The sequence below is a fragment of the Felis catus genome, chromosome F1, assembly GCF_018350175.1.
Source record: "Felis catus isolate Fca126 chromosome F1, F.catus_Fca126_mat1.0, whole genome shotgun sequence".
NCBI classification, from domain to species: domain Eukaryota; kingdom Metazoa; phylum Chordata; class Mammalia; order Carnivora; family Felidae; genus Felis; species Felis catus.
In genome coordinates, this window is record NC_058384.1 from 27,328,877 (window position 1) to 27,345,271 (window position 16,395).

The window sequence follows — 16,395 nt, forward strand, 5'->3', positions numbered from 1 at the left end:
AAGGAGAATTTCAAAATACTGCATTTGATCATTTCTTTCCCTAAAATATTTTTTTCCTCTAATACTGTATGTTTATTTTTATTTTTTTTTTCCAACGTTTTTATTTATTTTTGGGACAGAGAGAGACAGAGCATGAACGGGGGAGGGGCAGAGAGAGAGGGAGACACAGAATCGGAAACAGGCTCCAGGCTCCGAGCCATCAGCCCAGAGCCTGTTGCGGGGCTCGAACTAACGGACCGCGAGATCGTGACCTAGCTGAAGTCGGACGCCCAACCGACTGCGCCACCCAGGCGCCCCTAATACTGTATGTTTATAAATCAATTCTACTAAGGCTTCATAACAGAAGAGTGAAAGAAAAAAAAGTTACCAGCTTTCTTCCCAGTTTTCCTTCTATCCCAAAAACTAAAGAAACTGTCAAAAATGTTTAAATTAATCTTTTTATCTTAGCAATAACCATCAACAAGTAACAACAAAAACTTTGTGTTCTGTGAAATATCAGGCTTTTTTAAAAAGGTAAACTTCTTTCGTCTTCCATTTATCCAATAAATGAATGAGCAATATCTAAGTTGTTTTTTCCCAGTTAGAGTTTCACTGATTCCCTTCCCCAAGTTGTCTCAAGAATAAATAAATTAGAGGGCACTTGGATGGCCCAGTCAGTTGAGTGACCCGCTCTTGATTTCGGCTCAGGTCATGATCTCACCGTTGTGAGATTGAACCCCAGGTGGGACTCTACACTGGACATGGAGCCTGCTTAAGATTCTTTCTCTCCCTGGGGCGCCTGGGTGGCGCAGTCGGTTAAGCGTCCGACTTCAGCCAGGTCACGATCTCGCGGTCCGGGAGTTCGAGCCCCGCAACAGGCTCTGGGCTGATGGCTCAGGGCCTGGAGCCTGTTTCCGATTCTGTGTCTCCCTCTCTCTCTGCCCCTCCCCCGTTCATGCTCTGTCTCTCTCTGTCCCAAAAATAAAATAAAAACATTGAAAAAAAAAAATTAAAAAAAAAAAAAAAGATTCTTTCTCTCCCTTTCCCTCTGCCCCCCCCACAAATAAATACATAAATAAATACATAAATACATAAATAAATAAATAAAAATTAAAAGAATAAAATCAACTAGGAACCTGCTCAACTGTTAGTTTCAAACCACTAGAGATAGATATGTAATAATGGCTAATATACATACAACACTTACTATACGTAGTATTATTACTTACCACACATATGTACTAAGTGCTTTCCAATTATTAATTCAGTTAATTTCATATGATCCTCTAAAGTAGGCACTATTATCATGTCCAATTTAAGGATGAGAATACCGTAACACGGAAAGGCTAAATGACTTGCCCAAGCTCACAGGGTTATTATAATAACTTCAATTTCAGTGGTCTCTGAAGCAATGTACTTTCTAATTTCTCCATCTATCAAGAACAGAACTGTTCAAAGTCCATGATACTGACCAAACAAATTCTAGAGAAAACATTTTGCATCCCTCTCTAGCAAATATCTAATGGCAGTATAATTTGAAGTACTTATATTTCAAAACTCCTATTTCAAACAAATATATTCAACTCAAAAAGAAACGTTTATAAAAAGATGAAATCTGTGATTAGAAGTGGTAACTAACCTGCTTATCAACACTTTTGTTATCTACTATTATAAAAACATTTGAAAAACAATAGAAAGATATATCTCAATATATCTCACTGATCACATTTGAGTTTATTACCTAAAACTAAAAAAAGAACTAAATCTGCATTCACTGACTTAAACAAAAGAATAAGAAAACACTAAATTGATATCAAAGTAATTTATTTCTAGAGCTCTAGCCACATTCTGTGGGGACAAACATGAACTTTTCTTATTTTCTGCATTCATTCTTCAACCATGCTCTTATAAATTTCTTTCTCAACCTTTAATGACATCCCAGGTAGATCCCATGGCCTTTTGGTCACTTTCAGTTATTTAAAAAAGAAGTTGCTAGGGGCGCCTGGGTGGCTCGTTCAGTTAGGCATCTGACTCTTGATTTCAGCTCAGGTCATGATCTTAGGGTCATGAGATCAAGCTTCATGCACAGAGCCCACTTAGAATTCTCTCTCTCCCTCTCTCTGCCCCTCCCACGCTCGCTTACTCTCTCCCTTAAAAACAAAAATTAAAAAAATTAAAAAGTTGCTAAACATGGTAGACACTGCCAGATGCTTGATGTTGACAGGTATCTATTACTCTGCCTGACATATACACAGTAAGCATTAAGTAAAATTATATATCATTACTATCAAATTTTATCAAATCTAAGATGTAATATACACCATTAATAGTAATTAATAGTAATTAATAGTAATATACACCATTATTTTATGTGCTTCTAAAAATGAAAAATGTATCTGCAAATTAACCTATAACACAACATTAATTATAAGACATATCCTGATTTTGGTATTAAAATATGGGAAAAATACACACTAAAATTGATTAATTAAGCTACTATTCAAGCCCTCAATATTTTCAGCTATACTGTTTGGTTTTCCTGTCTTTGGCCTTATTCTCTCCAATACATCTTCCAACATCTAAATTATACATTTCACTTTGCACTGATCCCTCTCCACTAACCTCTTCTTTAAAATCCTTGATGTTTCACACCCAGGAAGTGTTTAAACTCAGCAAGGTACTCATCCCTTCACCCCTTGATCCCTCCCAGTCCACCCTTCCAACCTCACTCCATTAGTTCTCCAACATATCCACTAAACCAGATTTCATTAATATGCTTAGATACTTCCACCTATTTATGCCTTTGCCTAGTATTATTCTGTCTGCCTAGATTACCCCCCATGTGGAGCCTGCTTGAGATTCTCTCTCCCTTTCCCTCTGCCCCTCCCCTACTCATGCTCTCTCTCAAAAAATTTAAAAAAAAATTAAATGTTTATACAGCAGTGATAGCGCCTCAGCAATGTACACTGGTGAGCAGGAAGCCAATATTCTTATCCCAGGCTCTCCTATCAGCTAGTTTCAAGACTCTGACCACATAATCTTGGCCTCTCTACCTCAATTTATTCATCTATAAAACAGAGAGGTTGAGAAGGTCTTTCTCAACTCTAAAACCAATTCTAGTATTAGAAATTAAATTTTCATTAAAAAACTGAAAAGAACTAAAAGTAGATATCCACTAAAAACTCCCAACAATTCACTCAAGCTATTTGGTTATACTTAAGAATACACATGTGAATTTCACCTCAACTAAAAAAAAAAAAAAAAATACAGTCTATAACTTAAATAATGTCTAATTTACAAGTGAACAGGGAATTTATTTCAAAACCACATAATTGTTCTTAGGTGGTTTTATTACTATATATAAAAAGGTTAAGGACCATTTTTAATATAAATATTAATATTTAACATTAATTCATTCATTAATTATTGATATAAATATCACAGATAACAGGAGTAATGGCTAAAATCAACAAAGCCATTTTCCAAGAAAACTTGAATTGGGCAAGCCCAGAGTGACAAATTTTAAGGCTCAGTTTATACAACATTAATACCATTGAGCTCTCTACAGGAGAAATAATTTTTACAACAAATATATAGCTCTTACTATGTGCCAGGCATTGTTCTAAGCACTTTCTATATTTTAACTCCTTTAATCCTCCCAAAGACCTAGAACTACTATTATTATCCCTATTTTACAGATGAGGAAACTGAAGCACAAAGTGGTTAAGTGACTTGCCTGAGGTCTCTCATCTAGTAAACTGTGGAGCTGGAATATGAGCTAGGCAGTATGGTTTAGAGTTTGTTCTCTACGCATTTTGAACATACTAGCATACAAGGCAAAATAATAAGCAATAAAGTGAATCAGGGTAATTGTGTTAACTCAGCCACTAACCAAGTCATGTAACCCTGAATCACTTAACCTCTCTAAACCTCATTTCCCATTAAGTAAAAAAGGGAATTGGGCTAAATAATCTCAGAAATAATTAACATTCCATGATCTATCATCTAGAAGCCAAATGCCACAACTGCAGCATACAACAGCTATGCCCACTTTATCTTCCTCTTTTTACTCTTATTACTAATATCTTATCTTTTTCTTATGGCCTCATCTTCATAAGGTCCTCTATTTACCAGCTGCCTATCTCATAATAGTTACCCTGATAATCTTGAGGAAAATATAAATTAACTCTGGCCTCCAGACCACACTCTACTACCTCCAAAACGTGCAGACTGAGACCTAGGACTGAAAATAGACCAGCCATTACTTTAGCAGATGCTCAAGAATAGGTCAGACCACATCAAACTCTATATATGTATAAATAAAGGAACTTATTTATTTTTCCAAAGGTAGTAATATGAATTAAAAGAAGGCTATCCACAATTAGCAGTATCAACATAATCAATTACTCAATGGCTCTAAGACTCAATTTCCCCAATCTATAAACAGAGCTGACAACCTACCTTAACGGCTTGCTAATAAAGAGAAAATGTTTTTAAAGTACTTAACATAGTGCCAAATACAGTAAGCACTCAAAAAATAACATCTGTTGTTACTTACAATTCCTGTATAAAAGCAAGAGCTCTAGGAGGGCCTGAGTGGCTCAGTCAGTTGAGTGTCCCACTCTTGATTTTGGCTCAGGACGTGATCCAAGGGTCATGGGATCAGGCCCTGTGTCAGGCTCCACCACGCTTAAAATTTTCTCTCTCTCTCTCCCTTAGCCCCTCTCCCTCTCTCTTTCTCTCTCTCTCAAATAAAATTTTTTTAAAAAGCAAGGGTTCTAATGTATGACAGATTCAATTTCAAATCCTACTTGGTCTGCTACTTGCTAGGTATGTAGCCATGAACAAATGATTAATCTAAAATAAAAATAATAAATCATCTACCTTGCAAAATTGTGAAGATTAAATGAGATTATTCTATGTAAAGCAGCTGACACTGGGTTCCTAACTGCTCGATAAATGTCAATTCCATTCTCCTTAATGACAAGCAGACCACATATCAACTAATTCAATTCAAAGAAAAGAGAACGGAATTGGGAATCCCCAAGAAGCCAACTTTTTCCCCCCTTACATCCTTTGCAGTGGGGGAAATACCTGAGAATTCTCATCCAAGAGATTCCCTATTCCCCTACGTGCTTCCTAAAACTGGAGAACTTTTTCTCAGGCCATCTTTGAACCTTCTGAAAGGAGTCCTGTGTTCTAAGGCAGTAACTCTCAGAAACCCTTTCAGGGAGGGGTGCCTGGCTGGCTCATTCAGAAGACCATGCAACTCTTGCCTTGGGGTCATGAGTTTGAGCCCCACTATTAGGTGTAGAGATTGCTTAAGTAAATAAACTCAGAAAAAATTAAAAAAAAAAAAGGGGGGGGGGTGCCTGGGTGGCTCCATCAGTTAAGCATCCAACTTTTGATTTCAGCTCAGGTCATGATCTCACACTGGTAAGATCAGCTCCGCACTGGGCGTGGAGCCTGCTTCAGATTCTCTCTCTCCCTCTCCCACGCCCTTCCCCTGCTCGTATGCTTGCACACATGCATTCTCTCTCTCTAAAAAGAAAAAAAGAAAAAAAAAAAGCAAAGAGAAAGAAAATGAGGAAGAAAGAGAAAGAGAGAAAGGAAGGAAGGAAGGAAGGAAGGAAGGAAGGAAGGAAGGAAGGAAGGAAGGAACCCTTTCAGGGAGCTCAAAAGATCCAAATTCTTTTTTTAATAACACTACAAAACTTCACTTGTTTTTTTCATTCTCATTCTTTCACAAGTAAACAGTGGAGTTTTCCAGAGGCTGCATGAAGTGTGATAACATGTCTCTAGTAGAAGGTGTGCTTGTTACACTCCTGTGTTTTAAGCATTTCTCAGTTTTAATTTGTAATACAACATGTATCAGTAGACACTAGAATCCTCAATAATTTTTAGGAGTTTCAAATGGTTCCAAGACCAAAAAGTTTAAGAACCACTGCTCTAAGGTACAGAAAAAGCCTACAAAGCACATGCATTACTCTGTGAATTACAACTTGACCAATTTAGCCTAAGTAAGTCACACAATAATCTAAAAACGTCCCACTTTACTGAATGATTACATTATAGCCCTTCAATTTTCAAAACAATCTCTGGTTCTCTCATCACTTATGAACAGACAGAACTATGTCTAAGGACTTATATCTCCACATTCCTAGTCCTCAGTCTTTGTAAATACTGCAGGTCACCCTCAATGAATAAGAGACTATATTTGCTTAATTAACATATTGTCCTCTTGTTACAGACTATGAAGTTGTAAGTTATGCTTACAGCAGGTTAATTATACTTTCCCCTGACCTCTAATAAATGAACAACTTTTTAAGAATTTTCTGATCAGCCCCTATAGACACCATACCTGCATGATGATGGGAATGGGTAACTAAATCTGTTCCTGTTAACAAATTAGATGGAAAGGTATTTGAACAAAAAAAGTTCAAAAGCTCAAAAAGCTAAGGAGAAAGTCTCTTAGTCATTTACAAGTGACCCAAATTTATAACAATGTTCCAAGTCCTCAATCTGCAATCTTTCCTTTCTATACCATTTTTAATTCTGAAACACTGCGCTGACTGAAATACAAAGCCAAAACCAGAGGTGCCTGGGTAGTTCAGTTAAGCATCTGACTTTATCTAGGTCATAATCACATGGTCCCTGAGTTCAAGCCCCACATCAGGCTCTGTGCTGTCATGACAGCACAGAGACTGGAGCCTACTTCAGAGTCTGTGTCTCCCTCTCTCTCTGTACCCACCCCCCCATTTGCTCACATGCGCACGTGCCCTCTCTCAAAAAAAAATAAACATTTAAAAATGAAACAAAAACAAAAAATACTATTGTTTTTTCTATTTTTTTTTTAATATTTATCTACTGGGGGAGGGGGGAGGTGCAGAGAGAGAGGCAGAAAGAGAAACCCAAGCAGGCTCCACACTGCCAGCACAGAGCCTAACTTGGAGCTCGATCTCATGAACTGTCAGATTGTGACCTAAGCCAAAATTAAGAGGGAGATGTTTAACAACAGAGCCACACAGGTACCCCATCTTTTCTATTTTTAAGATAATGAAAGAGCTTGAGTTTCAGGACAAATCTATCAGCCTACAGCAAATAGTAGAACCCCTATAAACAGCTGTTAGAATGAATGGATAATTTAAGGCATTGGTTCATGAGCTTTGTCTACTTGGCTTCTTTCAGCATTTACTAGGTAAAAGGAATACGTGAAAAGGCAAATACAACTGGGTAAGAACCCTAGTGAATTTTGACACTGCTCTCAATTGCAAAGACTAGTTCAATACCAGGCAATCTGCAAACCAGCTTTGGTTAAGCTGCACAACTTGAACAAAGTCTTCCAAACCTTTTTCAAATATATCACTATCAAAAACAAAAACAATAGCTTACTATGTACCTCCTCCAGTATATGTATATTTATTGATAAATTATATCCTTCTACAACTGTGTACATAATAAAACAGAATTTTTTAAATAGTTTCTTTAAAAACAATTTTTTTTTTAATATTCATTTATTTTTGAGAGAAAGAGAGACAGAGTGTGAGCAAGGGAGGGGCAGAGAGAGAGGGAGACACAGAATCTGAAACGGGCTCCAGGCTCTGAGCTGTCAGCAAAGAGTCTGACACAGGGCTCAATCTCGGGAACGGCAAGATCATGACCTGAGCCGAAGGCAGACACTCAATCCACCGAGCCACCCAGGTGCCCCTAAATAGTTTCTAAAAGATGAGACAATGATAAACAATTTTTATCTTTCATTCATAAATAGTACAAAAATATTTTCAACCTAAGAGATTATCAATAGCAATACTTTTAGAAAACAACATACCTGAAAAGCTTCATTATTTTTAAAAATCTAAGCTTAACATTTTGTGATATAGTATTTCAAAGGTCTAGCTTAAACTTCAGGAATTAGTTGATTATGAAACTGAATTATAATGGTTATAAATTGAAAAACAAACCACAAAGGCTCAATATTCTTAACACATAATATATGTTTATGGTGAAGTTCACTATGGAAGACAGTGAACTTACTTCAGGTGTGCCTGTGTGGCTCAGCCGATCAAGTGTTGGACTCTTGGTTTCAGCTCAGGTCATGATCTCAGAGTTTGTGAGATTGAGCCCTGAGTCAGGCCCTGGACTGATAGTGTGGAGCCTGCTTGGGATTCTCTTTCTCTCCCTCTCTCTCTGTCCTTCCTGCGCTCTCTCTCTCTCTCTAAATAAAGTTTTGAAAAAAAATCTCATTTCAAAGAATTATCCTAATTATTTTGAATTGGGGGGGTGGGGGAAACTTCTTGTCAGATCTATTAGAAGTATGATTGTTTTTGTCTGTAATTTGGCTTACCAAAAGCTAGTACTAGAAGTAGAATTGTCAGCTCTGCCACTTTTTTGTTCACATGTGCTTGCTTTAGTGGTATTACTGTTGAGGTTCTTTATGGAAGTCTTTTTTTTTTTTTTTTCAAGTTTATTTATTAACTTTGAGAGAGAGAGAGAGAGAGAGACAGAGAGCAAATAAGGTAGGGGCAGAAAGAAGAGGAAGAAAGAGGATCCCAAGCAGGCTCCAGGCTCTCAGCACAGAGCCAGATGCGGAGCTTAAACTCATGAACCATGAGATCACGATCTGAGCCAAAATCAAGAGTCAGAGGCTTAACCAACTGAGCTACCCAGGCACCCCTACAGGAGTCTTTTTAAGTCCTATCCATTTTATAAGAGTTAGTTTAGTCGAAACTAGGTAACATCTGTAAATTCTACATAACCACAAACTAGAATAATTGCTATTTGCTTAAAGTGAACACACAAGTAAGAAACCTATTAGCCATCCTTCTCTTTTTCTCAGAACACCTCCTAACAAGGCCATCAAACTCACCCATTTATTAAATATTAGTAAAATTTTGTCTTATCCGTAAAAATGAATATAACTAACAGTTCTAATATTATCTTCTCTTACTCAATGGGAGTTTTGGGTACTCTCCTTTGGGGGCCATGGCACGAATATACTTAAAACCCATAGCCAGCACAACTCAATCAGTCTCTCAAATGCTTTCCAGATTAGGACTGGATTTGAAGCCAGGACTAACTTTCCATGGTCACCCCAGGTCAAATAAGATTCTTAGGTTCTTATGATCTGGGCCTTCATCCAAAAGCTGATCCAAAACCAACCTTGAGGGATGGATGGACAAGTATAATCTTTCCAGGATACTCATCCTAACACACTTTATTATACAAATATAATAAAGAATAGTAATAGGTTCCTCTCTTATACAACATTCATTCACTCATTTAAGAAACATTGGTAAATGCCAGGCATCTTATGGACACAATCATTTACAAGTGTTATCTTAAATACGCTATACCATACTTTCATTTGCAGAAGTGCCCGAAAGAAAAAGTGGCTTGTGCCCCATCGGGTGGCCAAACTGGAAATTTCAAACAAGTTCTAGCAAGACAAGTTAACCCTAACTAATCAACATAATACCTTTGGGAAATTGAAGCCTGCAACACAAGTGTTCTCATGGGATAGTTCTATAAATGAAAATCACAATAATGTCAGGGCAATGTTTTCTTACAATTGAAGATAGGGATGTACAGTTTATGCAGAATCTTTCCTTTTCCAAATCCTGCAAAAAAATTAATCAAGGACTATCCCTTTTATTTATTTAAGTTAAATAAAAGTTTCAGTGGGTCAGTTTTCCACTCCCAAATTAAAATCTCATCAAAATTTTCTGAAAGAACTTTAATTTAATAATAGTCCTAAATTTAAGTTCTATCTTCTTCATATATCAAATATAATTAAGCCATTAAAAAAAATAGAAATTTAAAGCTAGATAGGTCCTCAGAAAATATAGCCCTGCGAGTTTAGAAACCATTAAGACCAGTTCTCTCACCTTACAAAGAACCTAAAGCCCAGAAAGAGGAAGTAATTTCATCAGGGTCACACATCTAGGGTGACCTGACTCCCAATGCTTACACATCTATGCTCAAGAGGCTAGCTATCTATATGTGATCCTAGACAGATGACTTAACCTCTCTGGACCTTTGTTTCTTTGTCTGAAAAAAAGAGGAAGTAGATAGTGTTCAAATTCCCCTGAAACTCTAAAATCCTGAAATTTAGATACCTCATTATTTTAGGAACCTATTCAACTCCAGTATACACTGAAAAAACCATTCCTGAGAAACCAAAGCAGCACAGGACCCTAGGGATGAAAACACAAGTCAGCAGCCGAAGGCACCAAATATATTTGCTTCTTTTGCTAATATTCTGTAAAATATTAGCATGGTCATACTAGTCTATGTGGTTGAAACTGGTCTGTTAATTTTGATTAATCAATTACAGAGCTCTAAAATTGCAATCACTGATTCTAAATTTTTTTTAAAGTGCTCTTATAAAGATTTATTGATGTTCTATTTTCTATGCCAAGATTTACACTCAAATAGATTACTGGAAACAGGGATGGTCTCTGCTCATTTGTGTTTATTCTCTGTAAAAGCTATTCACAAGTGGATCAAACAGATTTTCTTTATATGGTTTCTTCTTATTGCCCTCTTTTATGCTTTATTATTCTGCCTACGAAGATTGAGTTTATGAACTCCACAATTTATTTCTGAATTAGAAATTCTAATAATTTTTAGGTTATTTATGAGTAATAACACTAATAACAATTTTAACATTCCAAAAAGCAAAAACCATTAAAAGTTAAATCAAAAACTATGGGGGCGCCTGAGTGGCTCAGTTGATTAAGCGTCTGACTCTTGATTTTGACTCAGGTCATGATCTCACGGTTGTGAGTTCGAGCCCCACACTAGGCTCTGCGCTGGCAGCAGAGAGCCTGCCTGCGATCCTCTCTCTCTCTCTCTCTCTCTCTCTCTCTCTCTCTCTCTCTCTCATGCACATGCACCCTCTCTCTCTCAAAATAAATAAACTTAAAAAAAAAAAAAAAAACCTATGAACAGGGTGCCTGAGTGGCTCAGTCAGTTGAGGGTCCCATTCTTGATTTTGGCTCAGGTCATGATCCAGCATCAGGCTCCGTGCTAAGAATGGAGATTTTCTAAGCTTAAGATTTTCTCTCTCTCTCCCTGTCCCTCTTCCTCTGCCCCCCTCCCCACTGGCACACTGTCTCTCTTAAACAAACAAAAACCTATGAATCACAATGGACCTTGAAAAGCTCTCTGGCCCTATATATTCTTATCTTATGGAAAAGGAAAGAGCCCTGGAAAGATAAAAAGATTGTCCCCAGGGTCTCATGGCTAACATATACGATAACTAGCATTTATTGTGTGGCCATGTATACACAATAATACACATAATTATAGATGTAAAACAAAATTTTCAGTTTCTGTCTAATGCTCTGCTTATCTCAAATAAAATTTAATGTAGTGAAATGACATAAAAACCAAAGAAGCTCAACAGTTCATCATGGTCCACAGCACTAGAAAGCACCCTAGTCTAGACATCAGGGGTAAGACCCTAGAATTTCACCACTAGTGCTTGAAAAACAAATTCAAGTGTCTATTGCATGAACAGTGTTTCATGAGCATAATCTTCATATATCAGAAACTACGTGTTACTGCATTATAAGAAGATTCTTTTCTCCAGCAACAGCTAACATCTTTTAGGATGTCATTTTTCCCCAAAGTTTTTAAGTTGCCAAAATGCCCAGACTCTGAAAACTCTTATTTATGCCTCTTTAAATATTTTCAAAGGAACAGCACCAGCTCTTGAGAAACAATATAGCAATACAAATCCCAACCCTATAAAGAAATCTTTTTAATGGCTCCAATTCACAAAGAAAAGTGCCCCCTATTTAATTGTGCCTACCAAACAATGAGTTCATCTGGGACAGGAGTTAGGTAGTAGGGACTCTGCAGAAGAAAATTTCAATTAGCCACAATAAATGAAAAATTTTTTAACACCTTATAATTGCCCCAGGAAAGATAATGCAGTCACACATGTGCTCAGGAATTCTGTCCCTCTATAACCAACCTAGAGTAACCCAATTGGGGCTAGTGTCCAAAGGGAGTATATGAATGAGGAGTCCCAGAATTACTGTGGTCACTCCAGCCACAAAGCTGACATTACAAATCAAGAGGTAATTGCATTTTCAAACTAAATCTTATGTTTCCCCTTCCAGCCTCAGCTACTCCAAATTAATACAATTCTATGAAAGTGCTGTAATACTTAAAATTAATCACAGCATACAACTAGCCACTATTACTTTTGCCCAAATCGAGCATTCCATACATACTATATAACAAGTAGAAGATGTTGCTTCAGCATGCTTTTCCTATGCCTCTGTGAAGAACTAGCAGTGGTGCTGAAAATTACTACTACAAGATGAAAGACCAATGCCCTCCTTTCAATAAAAACCATCATCTGGACTCTAGCCAAGGTTTTAAAACTGACCGAGTGTTATTGGAAACAATAAATCAAAAACTCCACAGGCTGAAAAACTAGTCCCTTATTTTATTCTTACAAAATGTAGCCACAAAACACTAAAGAAAATTAAGTGAAAGAAAGCATTAATAATTCTGGGTGTTTCATTTCTGGCAATAATCAAATACTGTATGTTACAAGGTGAATTTATTTTACAATCTTCAAGGTTCTGTTTACTTACACCTCTTTCCCTGTCTTCCCCAATTATTACAACTGCTTTATGAAAAATAAACTTGTGCTATTGCCTAAACATCCTATCACTGAACTTAAACAGACATAGACAACTAAAACATTTTAATTCATAAAATGTAGCTAACATATTTGAGTTCGTATTGATTTTATACTCTTTGTTCCTGCACATACATAGATGTGAATTCCTGGAGGTTACAGATAAGTCTTTCTTTCTCTATCCAGGAGCTGAATTGCCAGTTACTGAGAATAACCTATTGCAGTGCTTCAAAGCTCTTTAGGTATCTTGCCTTCTGAAAATATACACGGGTTCATTATCCTTACTCGTTCCTATATTAATGTAAGGTTCCTCATCAGTACCTACTGAATACCCTCCAAGCTGTTATCACAGCAATTAGGGGGGAAGGGGGCCATGATATCTACAATACACAGGTATGTTTTAAAAGTACATTGTTTACAATACAGTACTTTTCTCCCTGGCTACCAAAATTTTAGAAAAGAAAACCTGAAAATTTTAATTATTCTCTTCTCTTCCCTTCTTCCTCTTCCTCCTTCACTCCATTCCAAAACAACAGGACAGTCAAAACCAGAGATGTGATTACTTTGTATACTTCATGCAATCAGTAAAAAGACCGTCACCGTCTTATTATCAAAACAGAATAGATGATTACAATACGTTTGCATACACTAACCACTGCATATGGGATATACATTTAAATCAAATTTCAACCCTGTTACAAAGCCTTTGTCAACAGTGGGCAAGTGGGGAAAAGCGGAAGGGCTCTGTGGAATGAAGAAAATCGCTAACGGGGCTTATCTCGGAAGAGGATTCCTTGGTGAGAGGTGAGCAGAGAGAAACAAAACCTAACCTTGGCGAGGGGGCGCTCGCCCAGGGTGGGGACGAGAGGTCAGAGTGAGTGGGGAGGAGGGGATTAGCGCGGAACCGCCGCGACCCCGGGCTGCCCTCCCACCACTACTCCCCCACCTGCGGCTCGCCCTCCCACCACTATTCCCCAGCCCCGGCGGAGCTGTGCCCTCCCTCCCGGCCCGCCGCCTGCATATCCGTTACCCCGGCGGCAGCGGGGCTGCGGGGGAGGGGAAGGTCAGCGGGGCCCAGAGCGGGGCAGCCGCGGCGGGGATGCCGCAGTGGCTCCCCGCGGCACCAGGTCAAAGTCCGCCCAGGCGCGGGGAGGCAGCAGGAGCGGAAGGCGGCAGCGGAGGTCTGCACTGGCGAGATGGTGGCCCCTCCGAGTCCTCCCACACCCCAGCTGCTGCCGGTACCTCATACTGGATGTACTGCTTCCTCCACTCGGGAGTGATGTGCGCGGAGAGGTGCTCGGCGAACTTCATCCTGCCGTTTCCCCCTCACTCCCACTCCGGTCCAGCAGTTACTGGCGGCGGCGGCGGCGGCAACAGCGACTCCGACTCCTCCCCACATGGGCCCCGGCGCGGCACGGCGCTGCGCTTCTCTCCTCCTCCGCCGCCGCCGAGGTCTCCTCAGAGCCGCCCTCCCGCCATCTTCCTCCTCCTCTCCATAGCCCCGCCCCGTCCCGCCCTCTAGACGTCATCGCCATGGTAACCGCCTACGCCGCACCAACGAAGAGGGAGGGATAGGGGGCGGGGTTTGGGGGGGACATTCCTCGAGGCTCCTCCCCTTCTGGGCCGGACGTGCTGGAGGCACCTCCCCTGACCTCTTCCGTCTGACTCCCGTTGGCCTTACAGCTGCTCTCTACCGCCTGCCTGGAAAGCGGTAGTTTTGTTATTGCAATTAATATTAACACGTAGAAAAAATAATTCACACAAGACGTTTGTATTTGCAAAGAATTGTGCAGTTTTTCATTTTAATATTTGTTCTTCATAAAACTCTTAAGGATGGATCAACATTAATCCAAATTGAGTGAGTAAAACAGGCTAAATAGTTAAGGACCAAATGTATTTAAAAGAACTGTATTTTACATGCTCTAGGTGCTCAATAAATGCTTGTTGAATTTAACTACAGACGTCAGTGCCAAAAATTGCACGCTGCTTATGAATTGCAATGCAATTATCTAGTCCCAGGACTACCAGAAAGGTTAATAACAACACCTGAACCCAAACCAGTACTGGGGAGGGATGTAGCCAGAGAAGAGGACAACCTGGACCTGTGACTTCCTGGGGGTTCCGAGTGAGGTTGAGAGGAAAACCAATATTGGAAGGAAAGAGAATCCCCTAGGGGTACCGCAACCCCACCCCCAGGAAGACCAGAAATGAATCAGCATGGAGCCTGAACTGTCCTAAGGAAGCATAGGGAATATAACGCTCACAGAGTTTGGAGCTCCTTTTGAGTGTGGGAGTGCTTGTCCTAGAGGATCTGATTTGGGACAGAAACCAAAGTTCTTCCCTGAGTGAAGAAGCCTTGGATAATAACAGCTAGCATTAATGAAGCACTCACTGTGTGCATTCCAAACACTGTTCTAAACCCCTTACATGGACTCTGCTGTCCTTTAATTCCCACGATTTTGATGAGACCCAAAGAGACCAGGGACTACTGTGACCAGGACAGTATTCCAAGATACCAATCTTTGCTGTTGGGTTGTTTGTTTGTTTGTTTGTTTGTTTCTCTCTCCTTTCCCCTTTCCCTTCCTCTTGACTCATGCCAGTAGGCGTTCTGCAATCATTTCCTCTGGAGAGAGATTAGACATGATGGAAAATAGGCATAGGCTATGAGTCTTTCTAACTCTGGTACAAAAGTTTCAACCACTGGTAAAAGGGTAGTCATGCTAAGAAGGAAAAAAAAAAAAAGGAGTGAGGACTCCTCCCACCTCAACATCATACTCCTCTCCCCACCATAACAATCTCCCTCTACTGGAGGTTAACATTCCTAGGAGAAACAGATAGGTAAAGAGAAGACTATGACCCCAGTAAAGAGACAGAACCACAGAGAGAAAATGGCTGCATGATGCACCTAGCAAGATGGAACCAGGAGCAAGTACAAAATAGAATGCTGGGCCCTTAGCCAGGTATGAACTAGAATGCTACATTCTTGGCAGCAACTCCCGTTGACCATGCATCCTGCTCTCAACAGCGCCATACTTTGCTGTCTTCACTGTGCATAAGATTCTGGATCCAGGGCCTGACCCAGGAAAGAATGGAAATCCTCAATACTAGCTCTATAACCAACAATTGTTAGTATTTCTCATGCCTGATCCAGAGCTCCGGCACTCAGATATGAAAATCTTCATTTATTACAGAAGTAGATTTAATGTTTCCTTATTCTGCATTGCTTCAGGTGTTTCACTGCCAGAAACATCAAATTCTTAATATTTATTGAACAGGTATCTAGCAGAGCTCTGTGCTAGATTCTATAAATAATAGCCTGAGTAACTTTATTCTGAATCAGAGGGGCCCCTCGCTTACACTTTCTTTTGTAAATAGGCAAATAAGTCTTCATTTAACAAAACTATGCTGAGTACTATGATATGCTGGTCATGCCACTTTGGGAATGAAGGATGGTTCAAAAATAGGGGTGCCTGGCTGGCAATTGATAGAGCATGCAACTCTTGATCTTGGGGTCGTGAATTCAAGTCTTACAATGGGAATGGAGCCCACTGAAAAACAACAACAAAAAAAATTTAGTAAGATTGTCTTTTTTTTTTTCAAGGACATCACAGTCTTGTCAGAGAGAGAAGCAAACAGACCAAGAGCTAGACTCTAGTGTGATACATGCTGAATTTGAGGTATGTACAAGGACACAAACATGCAACTGACTGGGAAGGAAAGGATGACATTCCAGAGAAGGTGCCTTTGAAATATATTCA

At 39.3% G+C, this 16,395-nt stretch overlaps 1 protein-coding gene across 1 annotated transcript in view; it reads right to left on the reverse strand.

The window, feature by feature from the left end:
• The window catches only part of XPR1 (xenotropic and polytropic retrovirus receptor 1), a 217,096-nt gene extending 202,952 nt beyond the window's left edge, over nt 1-14,144 (reverse strand). Inside the window, exon 1 of the mRNA XM_011290988.4 lies at nt 13,880-14,144. Within this exon, the coding sequence (XP_011289290.1) occupies nt 13,880-13,948 (69 nt within the window). The 5' untranslated portion in view covers nt 13,949-14,144. The remainder of the gene's footprint in view (nt 1-13,879) is intronic.
• Between the last annotated feature and the right edge of the window lie 2,251 nt (nt 14,145-16,395).